Raw genomic sequence first — 21,862 nt, 5'->3', positions numbered from 1 at the left:
AAGGACACAGATAATCCAATGAATCAATCAATACTCGAAGTAAATACATGTAATTGACGCGGAGCGCGGGAAAACGCGTGCGAGCGAATCACGATTAGTTTTGGTTTTAACTCTGATTGGATGAAATAGTGGTGCGAGATTTTGGGGCAATCATGTAGCGTAGTAATGCAAAACCAATTACTTTTCAACACTCACGTGAAAACTGCTCGACTTCTTAGCAAGTGAAAACAAGTAAAAATGGGTAATATAAAGTCTACATTAGGTTACTAGCCAAAAAATTGGCAGCAAGAGCTTCATATATCAAATACTGTAATTCCTTCTCTACGGAAGGTCAGTGAAGGAAATATTTACTTTGATGTCTTTTGCGTACCGTCAGATCTTCACCAACTGATATCTTTCTCAAAAACAAATAAAAAAGCAAGAACATCTCCGCCATAGAGGGATTAATCAAATGTAACACGGATTAATTCAACCATTGCGTCTCGTCAAGACAGTTTTATTTTTTACCTTTTGTTCGGAGTTTCAGCCTGCAGCAAGAAATCCTCGGCACTAAACTTGAATTTGACGCTATCGTTCCGGACTTCCCTGTTCGTCTTCTCTTCCATATTGCCATTCATGTCATATTTGATATCATAATTTCCTGCCGAGCTGTACTGGTTAACTTCGTTTGTAGCGTACAAGGTCTTGTTGCCAGGCTCTTGTGATACGAATAATCTGTTTTTTCTCTTGTCGTAAGTGTAACGAACAATCTTTCCCTGCGGATCTGTCGATTCTATGAGCTGCGAAGCAGCATCATACTTATAATACCAGCTCCCTGAGGTCGTATTTAATTGAATGATACGTCCTTTTCTATCATAGTTGTATTCAAAATAGGAAGAAATGCTTCCATTTGGAAAATAATTTACCATTCGCGACAGTTTGAAATTAGTTCGATCTAAAACGTACTCAGAATATGCTCCATTCCCAAGGACCCGTTTAGATAACATTCCCCGTGAGTTGTACTCTAACTTCAATAGGACATCAACTCTACCGCTGGGGTGTAATCGCACGACTTCCGATAACCGGTAAAACCGGTCATACGTGTATACCAGGCTCAACCCGGCGACATTCAGAGCCACACGACGTTGGAAATCATTGAATTTGTAAGTGAGCCGCTGACCATTTGGATAAGTGACAGCAGAAGGTCTTTTTTCTCTGTCGAAAACAATGTTTATTGCTCCGATTTCGTTTGTCGCTTGAATGATGTTTCCGTTGTCATCACGAAGGAAATACGAAGAGCCAAGACCATCGACATCCTTTTTGACCTAGGAAACAGCATGAAGATAAGTTTATCATCAGTACGAAGAAGTGCTTATCATGAGCGAAGCATAAGTGAGTATAATTTATGTCTAGTGCCCGGGGGGAGACTGCCATAGGAAAAGGCTGGGGATACTCGAGGGAAAATTTGAATTAAACTCCTAACAGAGACCAAACTGGGTGTGGCTTAAGCTTTATTTGACCCCTAAAAAATACCACCTACAATGGAATAGGCTTGATTACCAGTCGCTGTTCAGGAAAGGAGCCTGCGCTAGCAGACCAGACTCAAGAGAGAGGCATAAATAAACCCTAAAAACAGAAATAGGACCGTTCTTTTTTTCTTATTTCTTCGAGCGCCAGTGTTAAAAAGCAAGAGAACGGCACAACGAAGTGGACTTCAAGGACTTTAATACGACCGAACGACAAGATGGCCGCCGATAACAAAACACGAAGCAGATAGGTGCGCGCGCATACACATAATACAAAACCGCAGGCACTGCCTGCTGGCGGAGTGCATCCTAAAAGATAATTTGACAGCTTTCAGCGATAATACAGTAATCCCATCTGTCCATCTTCCACTAACAATACTTAAAAACAACAAACATTTCCTGATAAATGTGTACACTGCTACCCAAATGCACACACCGTCGCCTACGAAGCCAAAATTTCTTGTTAATTGTTCCCCGAGAAAAAGTAATAAGGACTGACTAACCGACTTCCACAATTGATCAGTCTTTACTTTCCTTTGGTCCCTTAAGCTCGTTTATTGCTACCTCTTTTGTGATTTCTTTCTTGTAAAACTGTTGTTTTCAGGTTGGGTTTAATCCCGGGGGCTTCTACCAGAAAAATCGGGTGGGTGTGTGAGGTCCGCTTCCTGAAATCCTTACCCCAATTATGACAAAAATCTGTGATTTTTCCTACCCTATTTATGACCTGATCAGAAATTTGACACCCTATTTATGACTAAAATGGCCAAATTCGATACCCTATTTATGACCAAAACGGCTAAAAAATCATACCCTTTGGGGCTGCACATACCTACATAGCCCATATAAGGGAGTAACCGGGGGAAGGGGGTTAATAAGATCTCTCTTACTAATAACCATAACGCAAACTTACAATCCTGTCTTTTTCATCATACTCGAACTTGACTTCCTTGCCAGCTCTACCAGTAAACTTTACCAGCCTGCCGAAGCCATCATAATCAGTGAGTTCGGCCTCGCCATCAGGGTATTTGAACTTGACCATTTTGTCTTTGTCATCGTAAATGTTCTGATAAACAAGGCCATCAGGATCGGTGGTGTTTAGAATGTCAAAATTCTCCCGTAGTAGGAAATCTGTTTTATGATCGTTTGCGTCCACCACAGACATGGTATTCGTCTTTTCATTGAACAGTCTTTTCATTACAACCTGAAAAGTTGAATATGACAAATAACAGCTTGACAAAAGGGCTCTGAGAACGTCTATAGCAACAAAATAGTAGTACAGAAGTTTCTTTTATGAAAGGAACATGCTCAGATAGCTTTTATATATATTACTGAATTGTATGATCAAAATTTCGTTTCTTCGTTTTTTTTTTCTTAATTTTAAACTTAATTTTCATCACCGCTTTATCCATGGAATTCCTGTAATTCTTTTTATCTAAGTTATGTTATAATTGTAAGTCTGTATATATTTATTGTTTTGTTTTGGTAATAGCAGGTCCACATCAGCTATTCCAGATACCTTAAGTTTTAACCAGCGGTATCAAATAACGTGTATGTACAAACTTCTTAGGAGTGTAAAATTGACAAATTAACCCTAACTCAAGCATCTTAAGGCATGGCTTGCTCCTTGGTCCCCCAACGAAGTTTAAACCATTTTCCTATAGAAAAAACGTTATTTTTTTCCCCAGGAAGACCAAAAGTACATATCAAAGGGAATTTAGCATCCTTAAATTGCTTGAAATCATTTTTTGGTGGTCTTGTGTCTAATGACGTCATAATCTTGACAATAATAAAACCTCAAATTGAGTGAGAATGAATAACTAAAGGGAAATATAATATATCAGTTATTCTTTGCCTTTTTTCAAGAAAACTATCCGTGGTCAAATTTGTTATTTACTTGACAAGATTTTAAGGGACAAAATAAGTCAGGTAACTTGTTTTACTATTTATCTCTTAAACGATACATCACTGTCGACCCTTCCTGCCAGAACCATGCAAGGGACAACAAGAAAATTACCATAATGATTACAATTTATACTCTGTTATATGACATCTCGCCACCCCATTTTCAATTTTCTTTTAATTCAATCAAGCATCGATAACGGTTCACGTGACCTAACTAATCAATACTTAAAACCAGAATTGAGTTTAGGTGGTTAGCTTTTATATTGCTGTCAAGTTTGAAGGTGTTTTGGTAAATCGCTCAATAGTTACGGCTGTTTTCAGATCTTATACAAATTAGCCTTAACAGGCTTGAGAAGGCGTGAAATAAGCTTGTCTGACATTATGTAATAAAATCACAGTCAATCAGAAATCTCAATACCTGTTCTCCTTGCTTTGTGATTCGCACAACCTGGTCATCATTTTTAACACTGTCAAATCGTATACCGCTAAAACCTCCGCCTGCTATGTCCATCATTCTGGCGTCTTCATTAAACACCAGCACGGCCGAGTCGCCTTGTGGGAGTCTGGACATAGTAACCTTACCATTCCAGTCGTAAGAGAAATACATTCCTTGAACAAACTTGTTTTCCCGGTTATAACCTGTTATATTACTCAGGAGTCCATACTGGTTCCAGGAATACTTGACGGTAGTCGAAGTAGGGTAAGTAATACTTGTCAGGTCACCGTTAAAGTTGTAGGTATACCGTGTAGTTTGTTCGCCTAAGGTCACGGACAGCAATGCTGCTGTGTTCCAATCATAAGTGTAAAAACTGCAGAATAGAACAGAGATCAATAAAACCGTTAATTCTCCCCCCAGGTAGAGAATTGTTAAGAAACAGGCTTTGTGCAGACAGTAGCCTGTCAACAGGCCCCGGCTGGAAGGGTCTGACCGCGGCTGGAGGGGCCGAAAGGGACTGGCTGAGAGTGAAGTGGCCAAGGGAAAATGGGGTGAGGGTAAGGGCGCCCTCTCGTCCTCTCTCTCCTCTCCTATCTGTCTTATTTCTTCCGGCTTTCTCTTCGCCCCATCCTCTCCTAGAAAACCTGTTCACAAGCTATGCAAACTGATGTCCAATTTCCCGAAATTTTGTACGGTATGAGGATCTCGTAAGATAGGAGGATACTGTCTCTACAGACCCGAAACCTAAAAAAGACATGACTGTAGAAAGTGACTTTGGAAATATTGGAATAAGAACAATTACAAGAACATTTCAAGCGAGGAAAAAACAAACTCACCATCTTTGTTCGTTACCGGATCCATCATCTAAACGAGCCTCGCGAAGGAGTCCTTTGTCGTTGTATTTCACAGTTATTTTTCGTCCTGACGAATGCTTGAAAGTCGAAGATCTGTTCTGCACATACTCAATGGTGATCGTCTCGTTACCTCTTTGGATCTTTTTTAGATGTTTCATGACGGAATCAAATATAAACACAGTAGAGACGCTAGAGTCGGCGAAATGGAGTTCTGGAAACCAATTGGAAGGAACGGCATTTTAGTGTGACATTTGTGAATTCAAAGAGCCTTTTGTCATAATTTGAGTTTTAAAAACGAACAACAGTCAATGAACAAGCGTGTCGCACCTGTGTCATTAACAGTGACTTTCTTTCCATCCAGTGACATATACAGCCCAGTTGCACCAGCCTCAAATACTAGCTCCTCGCGTAAACGAACAATTTTAATTCTTTCTGGTGTAATCAGCGTTACTTTAGCTTCCCTGGTTTTAGTGAGTGGATAAAAGAAATCACAATCAGGATAAAGATGACCATGAACAGTATTAAGAAACGAATATGCTCCTGATTATTGTTATTCGTCGTGAAAAAATAAAATAAAATAACATTTAAATCTCCAAGTTGGTTCTTGGTATTATATATTATGTATTGAGCATGAATCTACCTCCTCAAATTCGCTCAGTACCATGTTGGAATATGTATTCCACATCTTTATAGATTCTGAAACCGAAGTCTTATGTTTCAAGAGATAAGTTGAGCTGCTGGAGCTTAAGACTTCATTGCGAAATCGCCTTTGGAAATATAATCAAAAGCCTCCTGTAGAGCAACTCGTGAGTAGATTTCCTTCGTCAGTTTTTTGAGATACTCTAACAGCCGGCGGCAAATTGTTGCAGCCTTTTCACCACGCATGCGCTTATTTCGAGTTGAATAGTAATTTCACAATATATTGATGTGAAAATTAGAAAACACAGATTGTGAAATGGGCGTGTAAAAAACGTTAAATTGATTAAACGTTTAAATTTATTAGGGTTAAATTTACTCCTATACAAGATAGGTGAATTGCTGCCCTTGGGGCGAAGTAATTTTTACATCAGTGTAAGTTTTGTTGACTTCCTTTCAGTAAGCTTTGTCAAAACTGACTGTTCTTTAAAAAAGAAAATCGGTGTTGATTGATACGATTTGTTTCGATGACTTAAAGTTATTTTGCAGTTTTCTTACCACCATGATGCCATCCAGCCAATTCCAAAAACGCCCTTGTCCCTTCGTTTGGAAAGAAGAGCGCTGTACGTTCTTTGTAAGACCAAAGGCAATGTACCATCTAATGTGGATTGGTCGTTTAAGTCATCTTGCGCTAATAGTGGGTCACCTTAAACGTAAAACATCAGTTTAGAGTAAAATACATACATCCATTGCAAATAACAGGGCAAGCACCTCAAAAGAGAAGCCAAATATACAGTACCGGCCAAATGCAAACTGACAGTCTGGACTCGATCCTCGATCCACGATCCTCGATCCTCGATCCACGATCCGCGATCCTCGATCCTCGATCCTCGATCCTCGATCCTCGATCCTCGATCCTCGATCCTCGATCCTCGATCCTCGATCCTCAATCCTCAATGCGCGATCCTCCGTCGCTTCTCGATCCTCGATGCTTTCGAGAATCTAGGCTCTAGTTTCGACTGTTTCGAGCTGCGCGTTTCGCGTTTTGAGTTTCGAGTTTCGAGACATTCGAGCAATTTTTTTTTCGAGGAAACGGTTAGTTTCTCGCATACAGAACAATAGCAACGAACAATAAATAAGTAGATAAGTTCTTAGTTTCTTTGTCTTCTTGATTCGCGACTCGAACGACTCCACTCAGTCGAAGCTCGACACTCGAAGTTTTCGAGTTACGAGAATCTAGGATCGTGTCGAGTCGGTCTATTCCCGAGTAACTGTCAACTTACATTTCACTGGTACTATACTAAAATGTTTTGATATAGCGTCCCCTCGTTAAAAGCGTTAAGCGTGCAAAAATGGAATATAAAATACACGAGTGGTTCTGAACGTAAACTTGACGTTAATGAGCGAAAGTGCTGTTTTGGGGAGCAGGAATGGCGTAGTGGTGAGAGCGCTCGCCTTCCACCAATGTGGCCCGGGTTTGATTCCGGCCCGGTGCCACATGTGGGTTGAGTTTGTTGTTGGTTCTCGCCTTGCTCCCTGGGTTTTCCCCGGGTTCTACGGTTTTCCTCCCTACACAAAAACCAGCACTCCAAATTCCAATTCGACTGGGATAGACGGGTCGTGCAATTCATCTCCCTGAAAAATAAGTTAAGAAAACTACACAAACTTACAGTTAGTTTGAAAAGGTTATTTTGTTTCATTTCAAATACTATCGCTTTTGAAAACTCGTTTCCTTTGAAGCATATAAAATAACGGGAAACCTACCGCTCAGCTTGCCATTGGCCATATCAAGCTGGAACTGAACAAGATCAGTCAGCAAGTTGACTCTTCTTCCTGACATGCTCAGCAAGGTGCTGACCGCTGACATCCTGCGCTGGAACGATGACGCCGACTTACCAACAGACACCAGGAAGTTGTTCCATATTGGAGACCACAGCTCATCGCTCAGAAACTCCGGCTTCAAGTCTTTGCTGCTGTCTATATAAGCGTGCGGTTCATCGCCTCCAAACAACATCTGAACTCTGTATGTCGCTTGCGCTTCTTCGCTTCCACCTGACTCGGTATCAAATACTATTTCCCCGTAAGCCTTTGGAGGTAAAATACCACCTGGGCCTTGAAGCGGTTGAGCTAAAAACGTAACAGCGGAAGACAATTGAGCCGCTTGTCTATCCTTTTGAACAGGGCGGAACTTTGTCTGTCCTCCACTGACCCTAAGTGATAACAAGGGACATAAAATATCAGTGTCGCCGACATTTTCATACGACAATGTTATCACCCCGGGCGAATCCACTAGCAACACTTCTGGAAAGTCAACATGCGTTTCTAACCGTCCAGGTTCACCGCGCGTTACCACCAAAGAACGTTCCAATAACGCCTCTTCTTTTGATTCTGCGTTGACAAGTTTCACGTGGAAAGTTGTACCAATGGTCAGATTTGTCGTGATGAAAGTAGCGTACACTTCAGTAGAACTCAGTCGATAGACTTGTTCTGCTCTGATGAAATCTTCTTCAGCGGAAGCGTTCACAAGAAAAGCTTCTAGCTTTTGCCCAAACAAAGTTCCTTCAAAGCGCAGGGTGGCGTTTCCCAGTGGAGCTACTTGACTAGGAAATACACGACTGATTTCAAACTTTGCAATGCGCACACACAGCTGAGACGCTTTGTTAGTCTGGGCGGACGAAGGAGTATCGTATTTTCTCATCAGAACATAGTATTCCCCTGCAATCGTTTCAGGTATTACTACCTCTTGGTCAGCTGTAAAAGCAAATTTTGATCCGCCGTCATATTGGTAAGCGGTTGCCGGTTTGGAGTGCCTCACGAACAATTCATGGAATGCATCAGTAATGTTGCTATTTATGGTAACAATGAGCGTCTTTTCATCCGGGACGTTGTCAACAATGTATGACGAGTCTTCGCCCGACTTTAAGGTAACGTTCGTACAGCCATCTAACGGAAGTCTTGGAAATGAAACGTTTAAGTTTTTCGGTCCGACAGCAATGTTGTTTTGGTGATTTTGGTCTAGAATGTTGCTTCGGGTTTTCACAAGACTGCGATACTCTCCTAAGCTTGTCAGCGGTAGTTCGCTTGTTATAGAGTAAGCAGTGTCTTTGTTAGCGCCTCCGTTGTAAGGATTCAGGATGACGTAAGAACACATCGGTTTCCCAATTCTCACGTCTTCTATCTGCCATAACTCGTCTTGTGACAAGTAAACGGTATCGCATTTATAACCCTCGGCCGGTTGGCTTCCATTGTTTCTGATCTTCCAGCTCACGGTGACATCTGAAAAAAAATTGTGTAAGGTAATGTCGAGGTTAGCCTCGCACGTAGACGTTTCAGGTGGCTCGTCACGCACTCGGGAAAGATTGTGTGACGAGCCGGCCCAAAGAGCATCTGCGTGGAAGACTATAACGAGGAATATACCGACACGACAGTGTGTTTTTTATTATTGTTGTTTCTTCGAGTTCACTCTAAAAGATACTTTGACGGCTACAAATAGTGGCTTTCGAACTGAACACTCTATGTGAGATCAAAATCCTTGATTGACACTCCTAAGCGAGACGAGGAGCATCGCCGACCTTTTCACATAGGAGTCTCTCCCGGGACATTGTTAGCCTTAAATTACTCAAAAGCTTACCTTCACCATAATAGAACTGACCACTGGACGAGGAAACAGATAAAACAGCTAAGTCGCTACTGAATGTCTTGTTGATTTTTATTAGCAGGGAAGCCTCGTTGTTCTGTTCGTCACTTTCCCAGATAGTATTTTTACTGTCCACCAACAATAGCAGGTAATACTCCGAATCAAGAGTGTCAAACGGAATGAAAACCTCGGCGCTCAACGACAACGTTTTGTTGACGGAAAGATAAGTTGCTCTAACAGTGGCAAGTCGCAGGTCAAATGGATCAATCAGCAGGTCTTGACTGAGGTACAAGGCATTGTACCACGCGCCCTGTGCAGAGAATTCTCCTGCGTTTGTTACGTTGAAAGTCACATTTAATGGCTGGCCACCACGGGTTTCCACCTTTGTGCTTCCCAGCGATCCTTGCAGATCTGGTAAGAGACCTTCGGTAATAATAATGCCGGTTGGTGCTGTCGGCGTCACTGTGGGTTGTGTGACGTTGGGTTGTGTGACATTAGGTTGCGTGACATTCGGTTGTGTGACATTAGGCTGTGTGACATTGTTACCCTCATCTATGTCTGGTGGTGTATAGGGACTGTGGATATCTGCAAAGCCGTAGATGAAAGCTGAATAATCAAACCAACGTGGAATGGAGACATTTGATCTTACTTCGTAAAACGATTGAGCTCCTAATGTGCCAATGTGAGGAAACTCTTTTAACTTTGTCCCTTGCTCCATGACCTCTGTTCTGTTTGCGCCCTTCCTTCTATAAACATAAAGCGCATCAGTCCACGAGGTTTTCTTCGTTGTTACAAACCCCACGTTCTGCACACGAAACGCGATAGGGAAAGGAGTTCCTGAAGTGATCTGAGACGGAAAACTTGAAATAATAGTCAAGATCAACCTAGCCGCAAGGGGAGGTGGAACAGAAAGAATTTGCCTTGCCACGCGGACGTTATTTAAAACGCCTGGAACTTCAGACAAGTTCTTATTTGCGTTTGTAACCGCATGCACGTAAAACTTTCCTCTGATGCTGTTATCAATCTGTAACGCCACGGATAGTCCATACTCTTGTTGCTCATCTAATTTAGCAGTCACGCGTTCAGATGCTAAAACGCGCGCATCTTTGCCATCGATGACGCCTCTTGACCGCGAGATAATCACTCTATCCAGCCAAGAGGCACTCTTACGCATCCAGCTGCCAGTGTTTGCTACAGACCAATACACTGTCAGAAAACGACGTTCTTCTTCAAAAACAAAAGATGTATCGACGACAGCTAAGTCTGGCAAGGGTGCAGGCAGAATTTTTACGCGCTTCCATGCTAAGTTGTTTGTCTTTGCGTCCATTTCAACCAGAGAGCCGCCTTCGTTGACTTTTAAAACGAGGAAGTTTGTTCCAGTAATGTTTAACGGTAACTTGACAAGTGAAACGTGGTTGTACCTCCTTCCCGGACCTAGTGATTGTCTATCGAAAAAAACTTTAGTCAACTTGGTCGAGTTGTTTTCAATAGTTGGGGAACTTGATAGATGAACCGTGTCGTGCCAGGATTTGAGTAGAGTGCTTCCTGTCCCGTGATTTTCAACTGTCCAGTTCAACAACACTTGGGAATCGCTAATCAAGGGCTCCTTTGTAGACTCCAGAGTGAAGTTTATCACGACCAAATCCGGTTGAACTAGTGGGAGAGTCACATTTCCAGAAGCTCTGGTGTTGCTCTTTACGTTTTGCTCAGAGACTGTTCCATACACGTTTGTTATAACGTGAACGAACCGCTCCCCAAACACATCCCTGCTGACTCTGATCGGTCCAGTATCCATATTATACTCTTTCCCTGAAGCCAGGTTGACCCTGTGAGGGAAATCTCCCAACCACAGTGCATCCCTTTGTATAAAATTAACCTGCGATGAGAGATAAACTGTGTCATACCAAGGCGCTTCTATTGTATCTCCTGCTCCAACGTTCTCTACCGAAAAAGAGACCCTAACGTACGTCTGCACAGTGTCAGCGGTGGCAGAAACGTTGACATGCGTCACGGTGAGATCGGGCAGCCATTGCGTGACAATTACCTGCACTGTTTTCTCGTTATTATCATTAAAGATAAACTCAAACACGTCGTCGTAATAGTCTGTGTAAACAGTGATGTTGTATTTCCCAGTGGGCCAGCTAGCAGGTATCACGTGATACACAGTCCTTGTATACGTCGACGACGGAGGAAACAATCCGGAAAAACCGGGTCTGCCGAGAACTTCCGTGTTCATCGATTGAATGTGAGTAATGGTCTGGACAAAAAAAAAGATTTTAAAAAGTGAGACGTTAGTCGATAAATCTGATTAGTATAAATCTACTAGCGTTCTATCACGAATGCCGTTCTCTGATTGGCCACGCTACTCACTATCTATTCTGTTATAGATAGTGAGTAGCCTAGAAGTGTGCGGTTGTTAACAAAATGACGGTTGCTAATTTGAGTTTTCGAAGCGTGCATGAAGAGGATTGAGATCAATTTTTGAACGACTAGTAGATTTATACTAAAACAATTAGATTTTGCTACGCGTGATAATTAACTCGGGTGAGCCCTCGTCAACTATCACGCGATAGAAATCTTGGACTCAAAGTCTAATTGTTAAATACTACTTGAAGGGTTTTTTGTTATAAGTAATTTCGACCAGTTTTTCGAGTCAAAGACTCCATCATATTCCTTACTCACCACGCGGTCTCTCCACCAATAATGAAACGGTTCTCCGAGTCCTTCGTTTGAGACAATAAACTGAACTTTCATGGTGTCTCCCGTGTAGTAACTCTTCAGAGTTGTGATTGAACTCACCACAAGATCCGGGGGAGGGCTTAACGAAATTTTCAACTCCTGTGAACAAAAAAAAAAAAGAAAAACAGAAGATTCCTTGCCTTGCGTTTTCGAGCTCAGCTCTGATTTTAAAAAGGTGAGTCAGCACATAGTTGGTACAATAATCCTTTCTAATGAAGTGGCCGTTTATGTCAGGTTCAGCGAAGTAAGAAAGTAAGTAAACAAGCAAACAAGCAAGTAAGGAAGCAAGCAAGTAGGCAGCCAGGCAGCCAGACAGTCAGGCAGTCAGGCAGGCAGGCAGGCAGGCAGGCAGGCTGGGTTATCATATGTAAAGTGCGATTAACATTCGGTACGTAGCTGTTCGAGACATTACACAACTCCACTCCAAAAGACCTCCTGCTAGTTTTTCACTTTGAGGGAGCATTTGTGTTAACGCTAACTACATCCTCAGTTTATATCTAAAGGAACAGAAAGCGGACTGCGCTAGACGGGGGAAAACTTCAAACGTTGATAATGAAATTACCTGGGCTTTGAGATTGTCGTCCTCGTCATTATGCTCGTAGACATCATTATAAATATCTGTCATTACCAAGATGGAGAAATTACCGAAGATTGCGTTAGGTAACGTAACGGGTTGCATTCGGGTGTAGCTTGCACCAACTGCCAGCAGGCCATGATGGTAAAACGTAGCGAGACGCCAGTCAGACCAGTCTAACCAAATGAAAACAAGATTTGTTAGTTTGTTCTAGATCTCTCAAGTCTGAAAACGGGTCTTTTTCTAGATTTGCAGATCAACGACATCAACAAAATGACAAAATACCGATATTCGGAAACAGTTATATCTATAGTCATTGTAATTGTTGATCTTACAGAGGGCTCTAATAAGTTAGTTTCCAATAAAAGTCCGGTTTACGCTTTTTTCTTTCCAAGGCTTGTCAATCAAGTGGTATTGGGAACGGTGAATAATCCCGAGATTTGGAAATGTTTTTATTTCAATCTACAGTTCAGAAATGTAACAGGTGAGATCGTGAGCTTATGGTTGACAAGGTTAGTGATTATTTAGAAAAACGGTATTCGAAATGTTTTATTAACTTAAACGTAGATATGAAGACATGATTGATCATCGCACTGCGATGGTCAATCATGTCTTCATATCGTTCTCCGCAGTTCAAATATATGATGTTTCATATATTCACTTGTAATGTAGATATCGTCAGGTGGATACCAACCTCGCTTGTCATCCTTGGACAGGTACACTCTGTCGTACCACGAACCATGCGCAGTCACACCCATCCCATAGTTCTTTACGGTCCAGGCTATGTTGATCGATTTGCCTTTGGGAAAGCAAAATACGAGATAAATTTACACAGGAGCCCATTACACGGAGCCTCCATCTCCTATACTAACCCTGCGAGTCAACCCTTTTCCTATCTGTCTATTTTTAGAAACAGCTCTTGTGGGAGTTTTCACACGAACCCTTTTCAATACCCAATGATACCCGAGCTAAGACCATTCTTTGTTACAACAAAGACTGAGATCCCACTTTTGCCCTCTATTTTGCATTTTCTATCTGCAGAAACAAGACATTTCGTGGGAAACCAAGATCAAGAGACCCTTGAGCTGTGGCTTCATAGTTAGCGCACTCGATTCCAGAGCGGTCTGGGTTCGAGTCCTGGCCGGGTGTCCTTGGGTAAGTGCCTCTCTCCACCCAGATGTGGAAATGGGTACCGGCGAATTTAATACAGGGGGTAACCCTGCGATGGACTAGCATCCCATCTACGGGGAGTAGAAAAACTCTCAGTCGCTTCATAATACAGAAACCGGAGATAAGCTCCGGCTGTATGGGCCACTTACGCAGACTTTCCTTTACCAGGACCCCGTTCTATTATCTCGAAAAATAGATGTGGTAAAGGAGTTTTTCGAGTTTTGTCACACTCCTATCTCTTATTATCGGTCGGTTTCTTTTTATTGAGTGGGGGGCGGGGGGGGGGGGAGGACAGCAAGCGTTTTGCTGTGAGGGGTATTTCGCTGGGATTGAACTGTAACGTGAACCTTTTCTGGTCTTGTATGGACGTGGGGTAGTTTTCAGGTCTCGTTTGCTTTTCTTGATACATAATATATGCGCATTTGGTAGGTGTCAAAGAAAGCACTTTTTTTCAGCCTCCCTAACTTATTTATCCCATGATGTCCCAGATTTGCAACGACGGATCAGCGGGAGGGCTACTGCCATTAAATTTAGTTCCTCACCTGAGAAAGACGGACTCGGAAACACAATCTTCTCGATTTTGAGATTCGGAGGCGGGGTGAGGGACACTTGAACCGGACTGTCAGCTAACAGCATATCATTAGAACGGTCGATATCACTTATCTGCAAACCAACGAAAACATTGACGCATTCCTCTTTGATAGTTTCACGAAAATGAGGAGGATTTTAATAAACACTTACCCTGTTGTATCTGTCAATGTCTACGAAAACATAAAACACGCCGAACTCGTTTACTCGAAGGTGAACTCTTCCCTTAGCAGTATAGCCATCATTTTGAAAGAGAATCTCTCTGTGTGGCACAGATGTTGCGAACCTGATAAAAATAAACAGGTTTAGTTACTGATAGGAAAACACACATCATGTTCTTTTTTCCACCAAAATGATATGCAAGGCCCAGCCCACACTATGCCGGAGAAACTTGAAAACGCAACAATCACCAGTCATTTTGAATTTGTGTTTGAGGATAACTCGGTTAGGGGAATATCACGATTATCGTGAAGCATTAACCACGTTATATTTGTTGAACAAGATACAAAATAATAATAGTTCAAATTGGAAGCGCAAGCGGTTTTTCATCCGCTACGACCTAAATGTATAAAAAGAACTCAGAAGAAATAGTGTTCATTGATATTTTCTGTTTTAGAGATCAGTAATAGGCCTAGTTCATACTAGCGACACAACGACATAAACACAACGATATAACAAGGACGTTATATCGTTATGTCTGCAGTGTGAACATCCTCACATAATGGCATAACAACAACATAACAGCATGAACGCAACGACATAAGGAAAAGGTCTGATCTTTTCCTTATGTCTCTATGTCGATGTTCACATTACCGACAAAAGCGATTATGTCGTTTATGCCATTATGTCGTTATATCGTTCGTGGCATTATGTCGCTAGTGTGAGCCAGGCCTAACTGGGTTAGACGATAACAAAATCAGACTGCTCACTCTTGGCATTGATGCTTATGGTCTCGTTAACTATCCACCGATAGAAGCCTTAAGTTTTCAGGCCTGCCCTTTGTAATTGAGGCAGTGTGGCCGAGTGGTTAGGGCGCCGGACTTGAAATCCGGAGTTCGCGGGTTCAAGTCACGTTCTGACCACTAAGCTGGAGTTTTTTCTCGGTAGATGTTTATTCGAAATATCTCTTTCTTTCAGTTTAAAAGGAGTGTCTGAGAACTAGCTAGTTTAGCTAAGTGCATCGACCACTATAGACTGCAAAACAGTCGTATTTTTTACGAATGCGGGCGACGGTCAATATTCGAACGAAAGGTCTGAAACGAATGTAAAAACTGCGAGGGAGAATGGGGAGAGACGCTAAAACTACTACGGGCGTGTGAGGCTCGCGCGCTTCACACGAAAGGATCTCGCTTACGGCGCTTCGCGCCTTTCGAAAACGTCCAAAAACGACTGTTTTGCAGTCTACGACCACCACGAGCATTCAACATTTAACGTATTTTAACAATAAACATTGCTACAATTAAAAACGATAAGTTCAGTTTTCCAAACAAACCTTGCGGAGCGGAAATCTGTGCTTTTTCCTATATACACTGAGTCGTACCACGTGACCAATGCATTTCCCACCTTGCCAATATTCCTAACGGTCCACGACACTTCGAACGCTAGACCAGAGAAAGCGTTTGGTGGTACCAGAACCTTCTCCACTTTAAAATCCGGGAAGGCCCGGGTTTGGAATCCCCAGATGGGACTGGGTATTAATACTCCTGAGCTGAGCACGTATTCAATTCTCCATAGCATCCGGGTATCCGCTGGGTAGCCGGAGTAGGGAGAGTATCTTCGATAATAAGTCCTGAAAATAATAATTTATAAATAATTCCAAAAGAAAATTCAAAAAATGTTGATCAATTACGTTTTACAAGGATAAGATAGACATAAAAAGTGAAAATGATAATGTGTATGAAATACACGTACGAGAGTCCCACTGAAAAAAAATAGAAACTAAAACATAAAGATTATAAGGTAATTAAAAAAGGCACGCCTAAAAAGCTCCATCTTAAAATTTCCTTTAAAAACTGGCAATGACTTAGGTGGCTGATTTAACTGGGTAGGCGGTTCTTCAGTGTGGAAGCAAGGTCCTGTCTCCAAGTGCCGAAAGCATTTTCCTGAGTCAAACGTTAAACATAATTGTGTAAACCAACCGAAGTGTATATTTAAAGGTTGATTATAAACGCCTGGCATGATTACAAATATTTTGTCATGTTTATAAGCCAAAGAGAACTGGGCTAAACTGCAATTATCAAATATCTATCAACAGTCTTAGCTTAAGGATAGACGTTTATTTTATAGACGGAGGGGAACCGCAGTCGAATTTCCTTTTGTTTTTGGCGCCCATTGTCAACATTTAATTCAAAAGCGTCAAAGCTAAAATCAGAGCTTTCTAGCTTATTGGTGGGAAAGAAAACTTGTAAAAGACTGAGAACATAAACATGATAAACTACCAGTAGGTGCATGTCCGTGGCTGAAACTGACGAGTATGCTTAAAGGGCCCTAGTCAGCCGCACCTTTGTTTTTATTTACATGCGAGAGTTTGGCTATTATAGTTTATTCGTAGTATGTCGAAACGAAGGAAATCGCGGCGAAACTACTAAAAAAAATTAAACATAAGTTTCAGGAACACAATTTACAGTAAAGCAATAAACATGCAATATCAATCATTTCGATGGCATCGAAAATAACGGAGGCTGACTAGGGTCCTTTGAGTTATATACTAATAAATCAAACATACCAGGCAGTCGGTGATGATGGCTTTGTTGAGCCGTACCGCCAAAGATAGACATTGTATCGAACAGAGCCTGGATACTGCGGCCACCGAAGAGACTCTCTCAGCGCTACATTAACTTGTCCATTCTTGGGATAGTCCGGCAATTGAAGCGCTAAAATTCGGATTTTCTGGTGAACGGACACCTGTCTCCCACAGTCGTCAGCAATTGTCCATGTTCTCGTGAAACTAGTAGCGCAGAGGATAGTGGGCACGGAATCGACGTGCGTTATCGTAATTGGTCGATCGCACGGGTGAGTGACGTTGATTGCATCGCGCATGTCTTGCTGTTGTTCCTCAAAGCTTCCACATGCAATGGTTGCATTCGCATGATAACTCACGGTCGGGGGACTGGGGTTATTTAGATTGATGACCTGGATCCTAGACGCGCTGTTGCCCGCTTGGTCTTTCGCGATCCACTTTCGCTGAAAGCTGCAACCGACTCCTGGAACATCTTGGTGGGTTAATGTTATATTTGCTCCTTCGTTGTCGCTGACTGAAGGTGTTCCTAGAGCTGATGGACTTAGATCTGATCTGCAGTCCACACGCCGTGTCGCCATGTTGGAGATGGTTGGAGGCTGTAAATCTATTTATGAATGTGATAGAAAAATTATTTCAACGGGTCTCAGCAAATTTAGGTTAAAGTATGCACTCAGATCGCAACTTTTAAAACAGGACAGGACCAAATGAAATACAACAACTGAGTTTGTTTGCACTGTGAACTGCAAGATCACGAAAAGTGCTTGTTTGAGAGTTCTTCACTCTGTTACTTCAGCAAGGTAGATGATTCGAAGTAATTCACAAAATTCACGCAAATTATCGCAATCTATCGCTGTGTGGGAGTAAAGCAGGGATGTGGGATGTCAGGATTCTTGTTCCTACTGGCCCCGGATTGGATCATGAGGAAGGCAACAGCAGACAAGAGAAGAGGGATCACAACAGTGTTGGAGGACCTTGACTTCGTAGATGACATCGCCCTGCTGTCATCCAAGTTTAATGACTTGCACGAGAAGACTGGGAGACTGACAGAAGAAGCAGCCAGAGCAGGCCTTAAACTCAATGCGAGAAAGTGCAAGACACTAAGGACTGAGTATGCTAACAATAGGGAGAGCATCGTGGTGAATGGTTGGGAAGTAGAAGACGTTGAGGAGTTTCCATACCTAGGAGCTATTGTAGATAAGGAGGGTGGGGGCAGTAAAGATATTATGAACCGACTGCAGAAGGCTCGCAGTGCATTCCAGAGACTAGGGAAGGTGTGGGCAACCAGAGGAATAGGAAGGAGAACCAAGGTACGCCCATTCAAGAATTTAGTTTGACCGGTCCTGCTATATGGCTGTTAAACGTGTAAGATCACAAAGGCTGCCGAACGAAAACTGAATAGTTTCCAATGCCAATACCTGAGACGGATAATGAAGATCAGATGGCAGCAAATAATGACAAACAAGAGAGTGGTTGAGATAGCAGAGATCAATGGAATAAGCTACGAGATACGACGAAGAAGGTGGAACTGGTTAGGACACGTACTCAGAAAGAGAGGGTGAGAACGACTGTTTTACGGCATTGGGCTGGGCACCAGAAGGACGAAGGGCGAGAGGGAGACAAAAGACCACTTGGAGAAGGAATGTTGAGAGGAAGAGAAACAAGGCGGGGTGGAAGAGTTGGAATGTAGCCAAGGCGGCAGCACGGAACAGCGAGTGTTGGTCAGAGAACGTGTCGACCTTATGCGCCTACTGGCTCGCAGAGACTTGATGATAAATGCTGTGTGTCCTCTAAAGGGGGAGTTAGTTCGTGAAAACTAAATTAGCATGGGTAATCAAATGGTGACGAGTGAAATTAGGAAATAATTTCTCGCCAAACTTTGCCATGTTATTTCGCGCCAAAATTAAGGCGTAACAAATGATGTAAAGTGACGTTTGTTGTTTATTAATTAATGATTATTTATGTTATTTTAAGAGTGGGCTTCCTGTGAAGTAGCTTTTTTTTAGCTAAGGGGAGTTGGCACGATAAATAGAAAATTGCATTACATTACATCTCATAGGGAAGGAATTTTAGTACTAATGAACTGAAATTAATCAGAAAACTACTCTCAGTTATGTCTTGAGAAAATTCGATTTCGTCGTTGTTACGAAAAATGTAATAACGTTTGGTAAACCAAGAGTCTTTGCTTACCAACTTTCCACGTATACGTCACAGGGTTGCCTTGGTTACCCACATCATCCGTGCCCCGTACTCCGAACACGTAGGCCTTTCCGTTTTGCAGATTACTCTTCGTGTAACGTTTGGTGTTGCATTTTGAATAAACAGGAATATTGCCTTGTAGTTCTACCGTACATTCAAGCGAGCAGGTGTCTTGACAGTAAAAGCGAAACGTGAACGACCCTTGATTGCTTAGCGAAGCAGGTTTGGACGTGATGATAACTTGGGGTGGTGTGCGGTCTGAAAAAAATAAAACAGATTTAAAACACAAGAAAATAAGTACTCGTATTATATGGCTAGGTAGTCTTTAAGCAAATGCGAGCGTTCTGATTGGTTCTTTCTTTCTTGATTCAATAATCAATCCGAGCGCTAAGTCGAATTTATATGTAACTCAACTTACGAGCAAAATAACATGATCAGCTTTTCTAGTCCTTGTAAACTTAACTAACCGAAAGCTCCTAGCAATTACACGGATTGTATGATTGAAGTCACTAGTACATTACTTATAATGACGTACCGACAAACCACGAGTGCCTGACCGGAGGCGCTGTGTTTCCCGCCAAATCTGTAACCTGAACATAAATGCTGTAGTAGCCTTCAGTCAGATTGGTTCCAGTCCACGACATATTGCACGGTTGACTAGTGATCTGGGAAGGAGTTTGTAATGTGCACTGAGCCGTGACGTTCTCGTTTGCTGTCCACGTGATTTCAACGTCACCGCCGGAGCGTGATGGGGCATTCACAAAGCTTAACACGGGCGGGGTGACATCCTCTGAAAAATAGCAAAATATTTGCTGATTTAATACCTAATAATAACGTTAACCGTGAACAATAACCGTTAACGAGAGTGTTGGCACAGTTAAAATAATTCTTGCTTTCTATCCCTTTAATGTAATGCTATAATGTTTCTGGCCAGCGCAGGAATTATCCAAGAGTCAAGAGTCAATAGTAAAAAAAGTTAACAGTTTGCAAATTTTTTCGCATGGGAGAAGAAGTTAAGATAGAGCGGATTAAGAGACTAGTCTGATGAGCCTCTCGTCTTATACTCCTCGCTTCGTGGGTCTAATCGGCTAATCCAATGAGGCGGATGATACAAACTAAAAGGTTATATTTGCTGGCAGTTAAGGGTGACATGTTGCAAAGGAGATCCTTACTTATTTTAATGCTCCATGTGTTTGGGTCTCTGATTGATGGTGACTCTGCTCCACAGTGACTAACACCTTTAGCAACACCTACAAGAGAAGGACGAATTGGTACGCAGGTGTAAATGGCACCATTTTGTAGTATTCTACGATGGTTTGTTAGCTAAAAAATGGCAAAATGTAAAAATAAGTACGAACAGAATTTAAAAGAAATCACAAATGAAGGCGAGAGATTTTAAAGCTCCCCTTGTATTTTACAAGCTAACAGTAGAGTTATTTAGTTTTGTTCACTCTTAATTTGTAGTTTATCGTTCGTACCCGTTTCTTGTTCTGTATCGTTCGCGCCAGCCTACACTTGCATAGCAATTTCACAAGTTGGTGGCCGGTACAATAATTTAAAAGCCATTGGAAGATTAGTCTTTGTGGTGTTCAATACCCTTGTTATGTAATAAAGGGGCGTTGACAACCGGAGTAATATTGCTTCGCCTGTAGGTTTCATAAAAGTTTCCTATTTACCTGGGTCCATTGTTACATAGTACATCTCTTTCTCGATGAATCCCACTGAAGTCGTGAACTCAATCGTCCTCCCCAGACTCCCAACCGGATACAACACAGCGGCTGTGATGGCAACATCCACGCTGAACAGAACCTTGCCATCCGAACGATGAATCCGGATGTAACTGCTTCGTGTAGGGCGCACGAACTGTAAATAGTGTGAGATAGAAAAAATCTGCTCTAACTCTGCTCTAAGTTTGGACCCAAATTATGGAACAGTCTCCCGGACTTAATTAGATCCTCGGCAAACTATAACGCTTTCAAAAATGACTAGGTGACGTGGACTTCAGCTGCCATATGTAAACTTATTTTAACATTATTTTGCTTTTTCTTATCTCGCTTATGCATAGTTTTTATCTGTACAATTTATATACATTTTTATATTCTTATACATTCTTAGATATTTTATGGTAGTTATATATTCTTAGATAGTTCAGTTTAATATTTATAACTAATTGCACATACATTTTTACTTTGTTATTTTGTTTTCTTGGCGCACCTGTAAACTAGCTGGTGCGTCCTGTAGACTCTGTTTATCAAGTCCATGGGACGCACCGTTACCATAGCTAAGGGTGTTGTCCAAGTAAAATAAACTGTCTTTGTCTGTTAGAAGTGTCCAACTGTCAGATGACCACCGGCGTTTTGGGCTTGGCCCTTTTTTCCTTGTGTTTTAGAGGGCAAAGCACCGTCGAAACCAGCTGACTTTTGTGATAACACTGACTATTTGACATCTTTAAGAGCTTTTTCCAGCCTTTGTGTTTTCTCATCACGGGTAATGGCTGTAAACCCAGCCTAGTTAGGTGTGCAAGAGGAGTAAGGGGGAAAATCGAAATAATTTAAAACAACAACAACAACAACAACAATCGCCATGCATACGACAGTGCTAAGTAAATGATCCCTGAGCAATCCCGTTAATCTGCATTATTTTAATTTATTTACCTGCTTGTCAAAAGTTATGATCCATTGTCGAGTGTCCGGTAGAACCTCTCCTGTTGGTGACAAGCTCACGATTTGTGGCGGAGCAACTGCCAAGGGAAAAAGTAGGCCGTCAATGCGTGCAAACACTGCTTGTGTCTCAAAATGAAATTGGTTGAAGTCTTTCAAACAAAATCATTGAATAATAAGCGCAGAGCTGCATCAGTAAAAGTTAAAAACATGAGCATGATGTAG

The 21,862-nt window shown here is 42.0% G+C and overlaps 1 protein-coding gene across 1 annotated transcript in view; it reads right to left on the bottom strand.

Moving 5' to 3' along the window:
* Positions 1-19,014, bottom strand: part of LOC145492788 (uncharacterized) — a 35,976-nt gene extending 16,962 nt beyond the window's left edge. Inside the window, exons 1-16 of the mRNA XM_081472171.1 lie at positions 18,969-19,014; positions 16,767-17,385; positions 15,534-15,830; positions 14,195-14,327; positions 13,996-14,116; positions 12,978-13,082; positions 12,272-12,459; positions 11,653-11,808; positions 8,965-11,227; positions 7,098-8,609; positions 5,892-6,039; positions 5,025-5,158; positions 4,680-4,908; positions 3,826-4,216; positions 2,416-2,706; positions 508-1,304 (exon numbers count right to left, since the gene is read on the bottom strand). Coding sequence (XP_081328297.1) covers positions 508-1,304; positions 2,416-2,706; positions 3,826-4,216; positions 4,680-4,908; positions 5,025-5,158; positions 5,892-6,039; positions 7,098-8,609; positions 8,965-11,227; positions 11,653-11,808; positions 12,272-12,459; positions 12,978-13,082; positions 13,996-14,116; positions 14,195-14,327; positions 15,534-15,830; positions 16,767-17,359 — 7,358 coding nt within the window. The 5' untranslated portion in view covers positions 17,360-17,385; positions 18,969-19,014. The remainder of the gene's footprint in view (positions 1-507; positions 1,305-2,415; positions 2,707-3,825; positions 4,217-4,679; positions 4,909-5,024; positions 5,159-5,891; positions 6,040-7,097; positions 8,610-8,964; positions 11,228-11,652; positions 11,809-12,271; positions 12,460-12,977; positions 13,083-13,995; positions 14,117-14,194; positions 14,328-15,533; positions 15,831-16,766; positions 17,386-18,968) is intronic.
* Between the last annotated feature and the right edge of the window lie 2,848 nt (positions 19,015-21,862).

This window comes from Orbicella franksi, chromosome 7 (assembly GCF_964199315.1).
Source record: "Orbicella franksi chromosome 7, jaOrbFran1.1, whole genome shotgun sequence".
In the NCBI taxonomy this organism is placed as follows: domain Eukaryota; kingdom Metazoa; phylum Cnidaria; class Anthozoa; order Scleractinia; family Merulinidae; genus Orbicella; species Orbicella franksi.
This window is presented reverse-complemented; position numbering and strand designations above follow the sequence as displayed.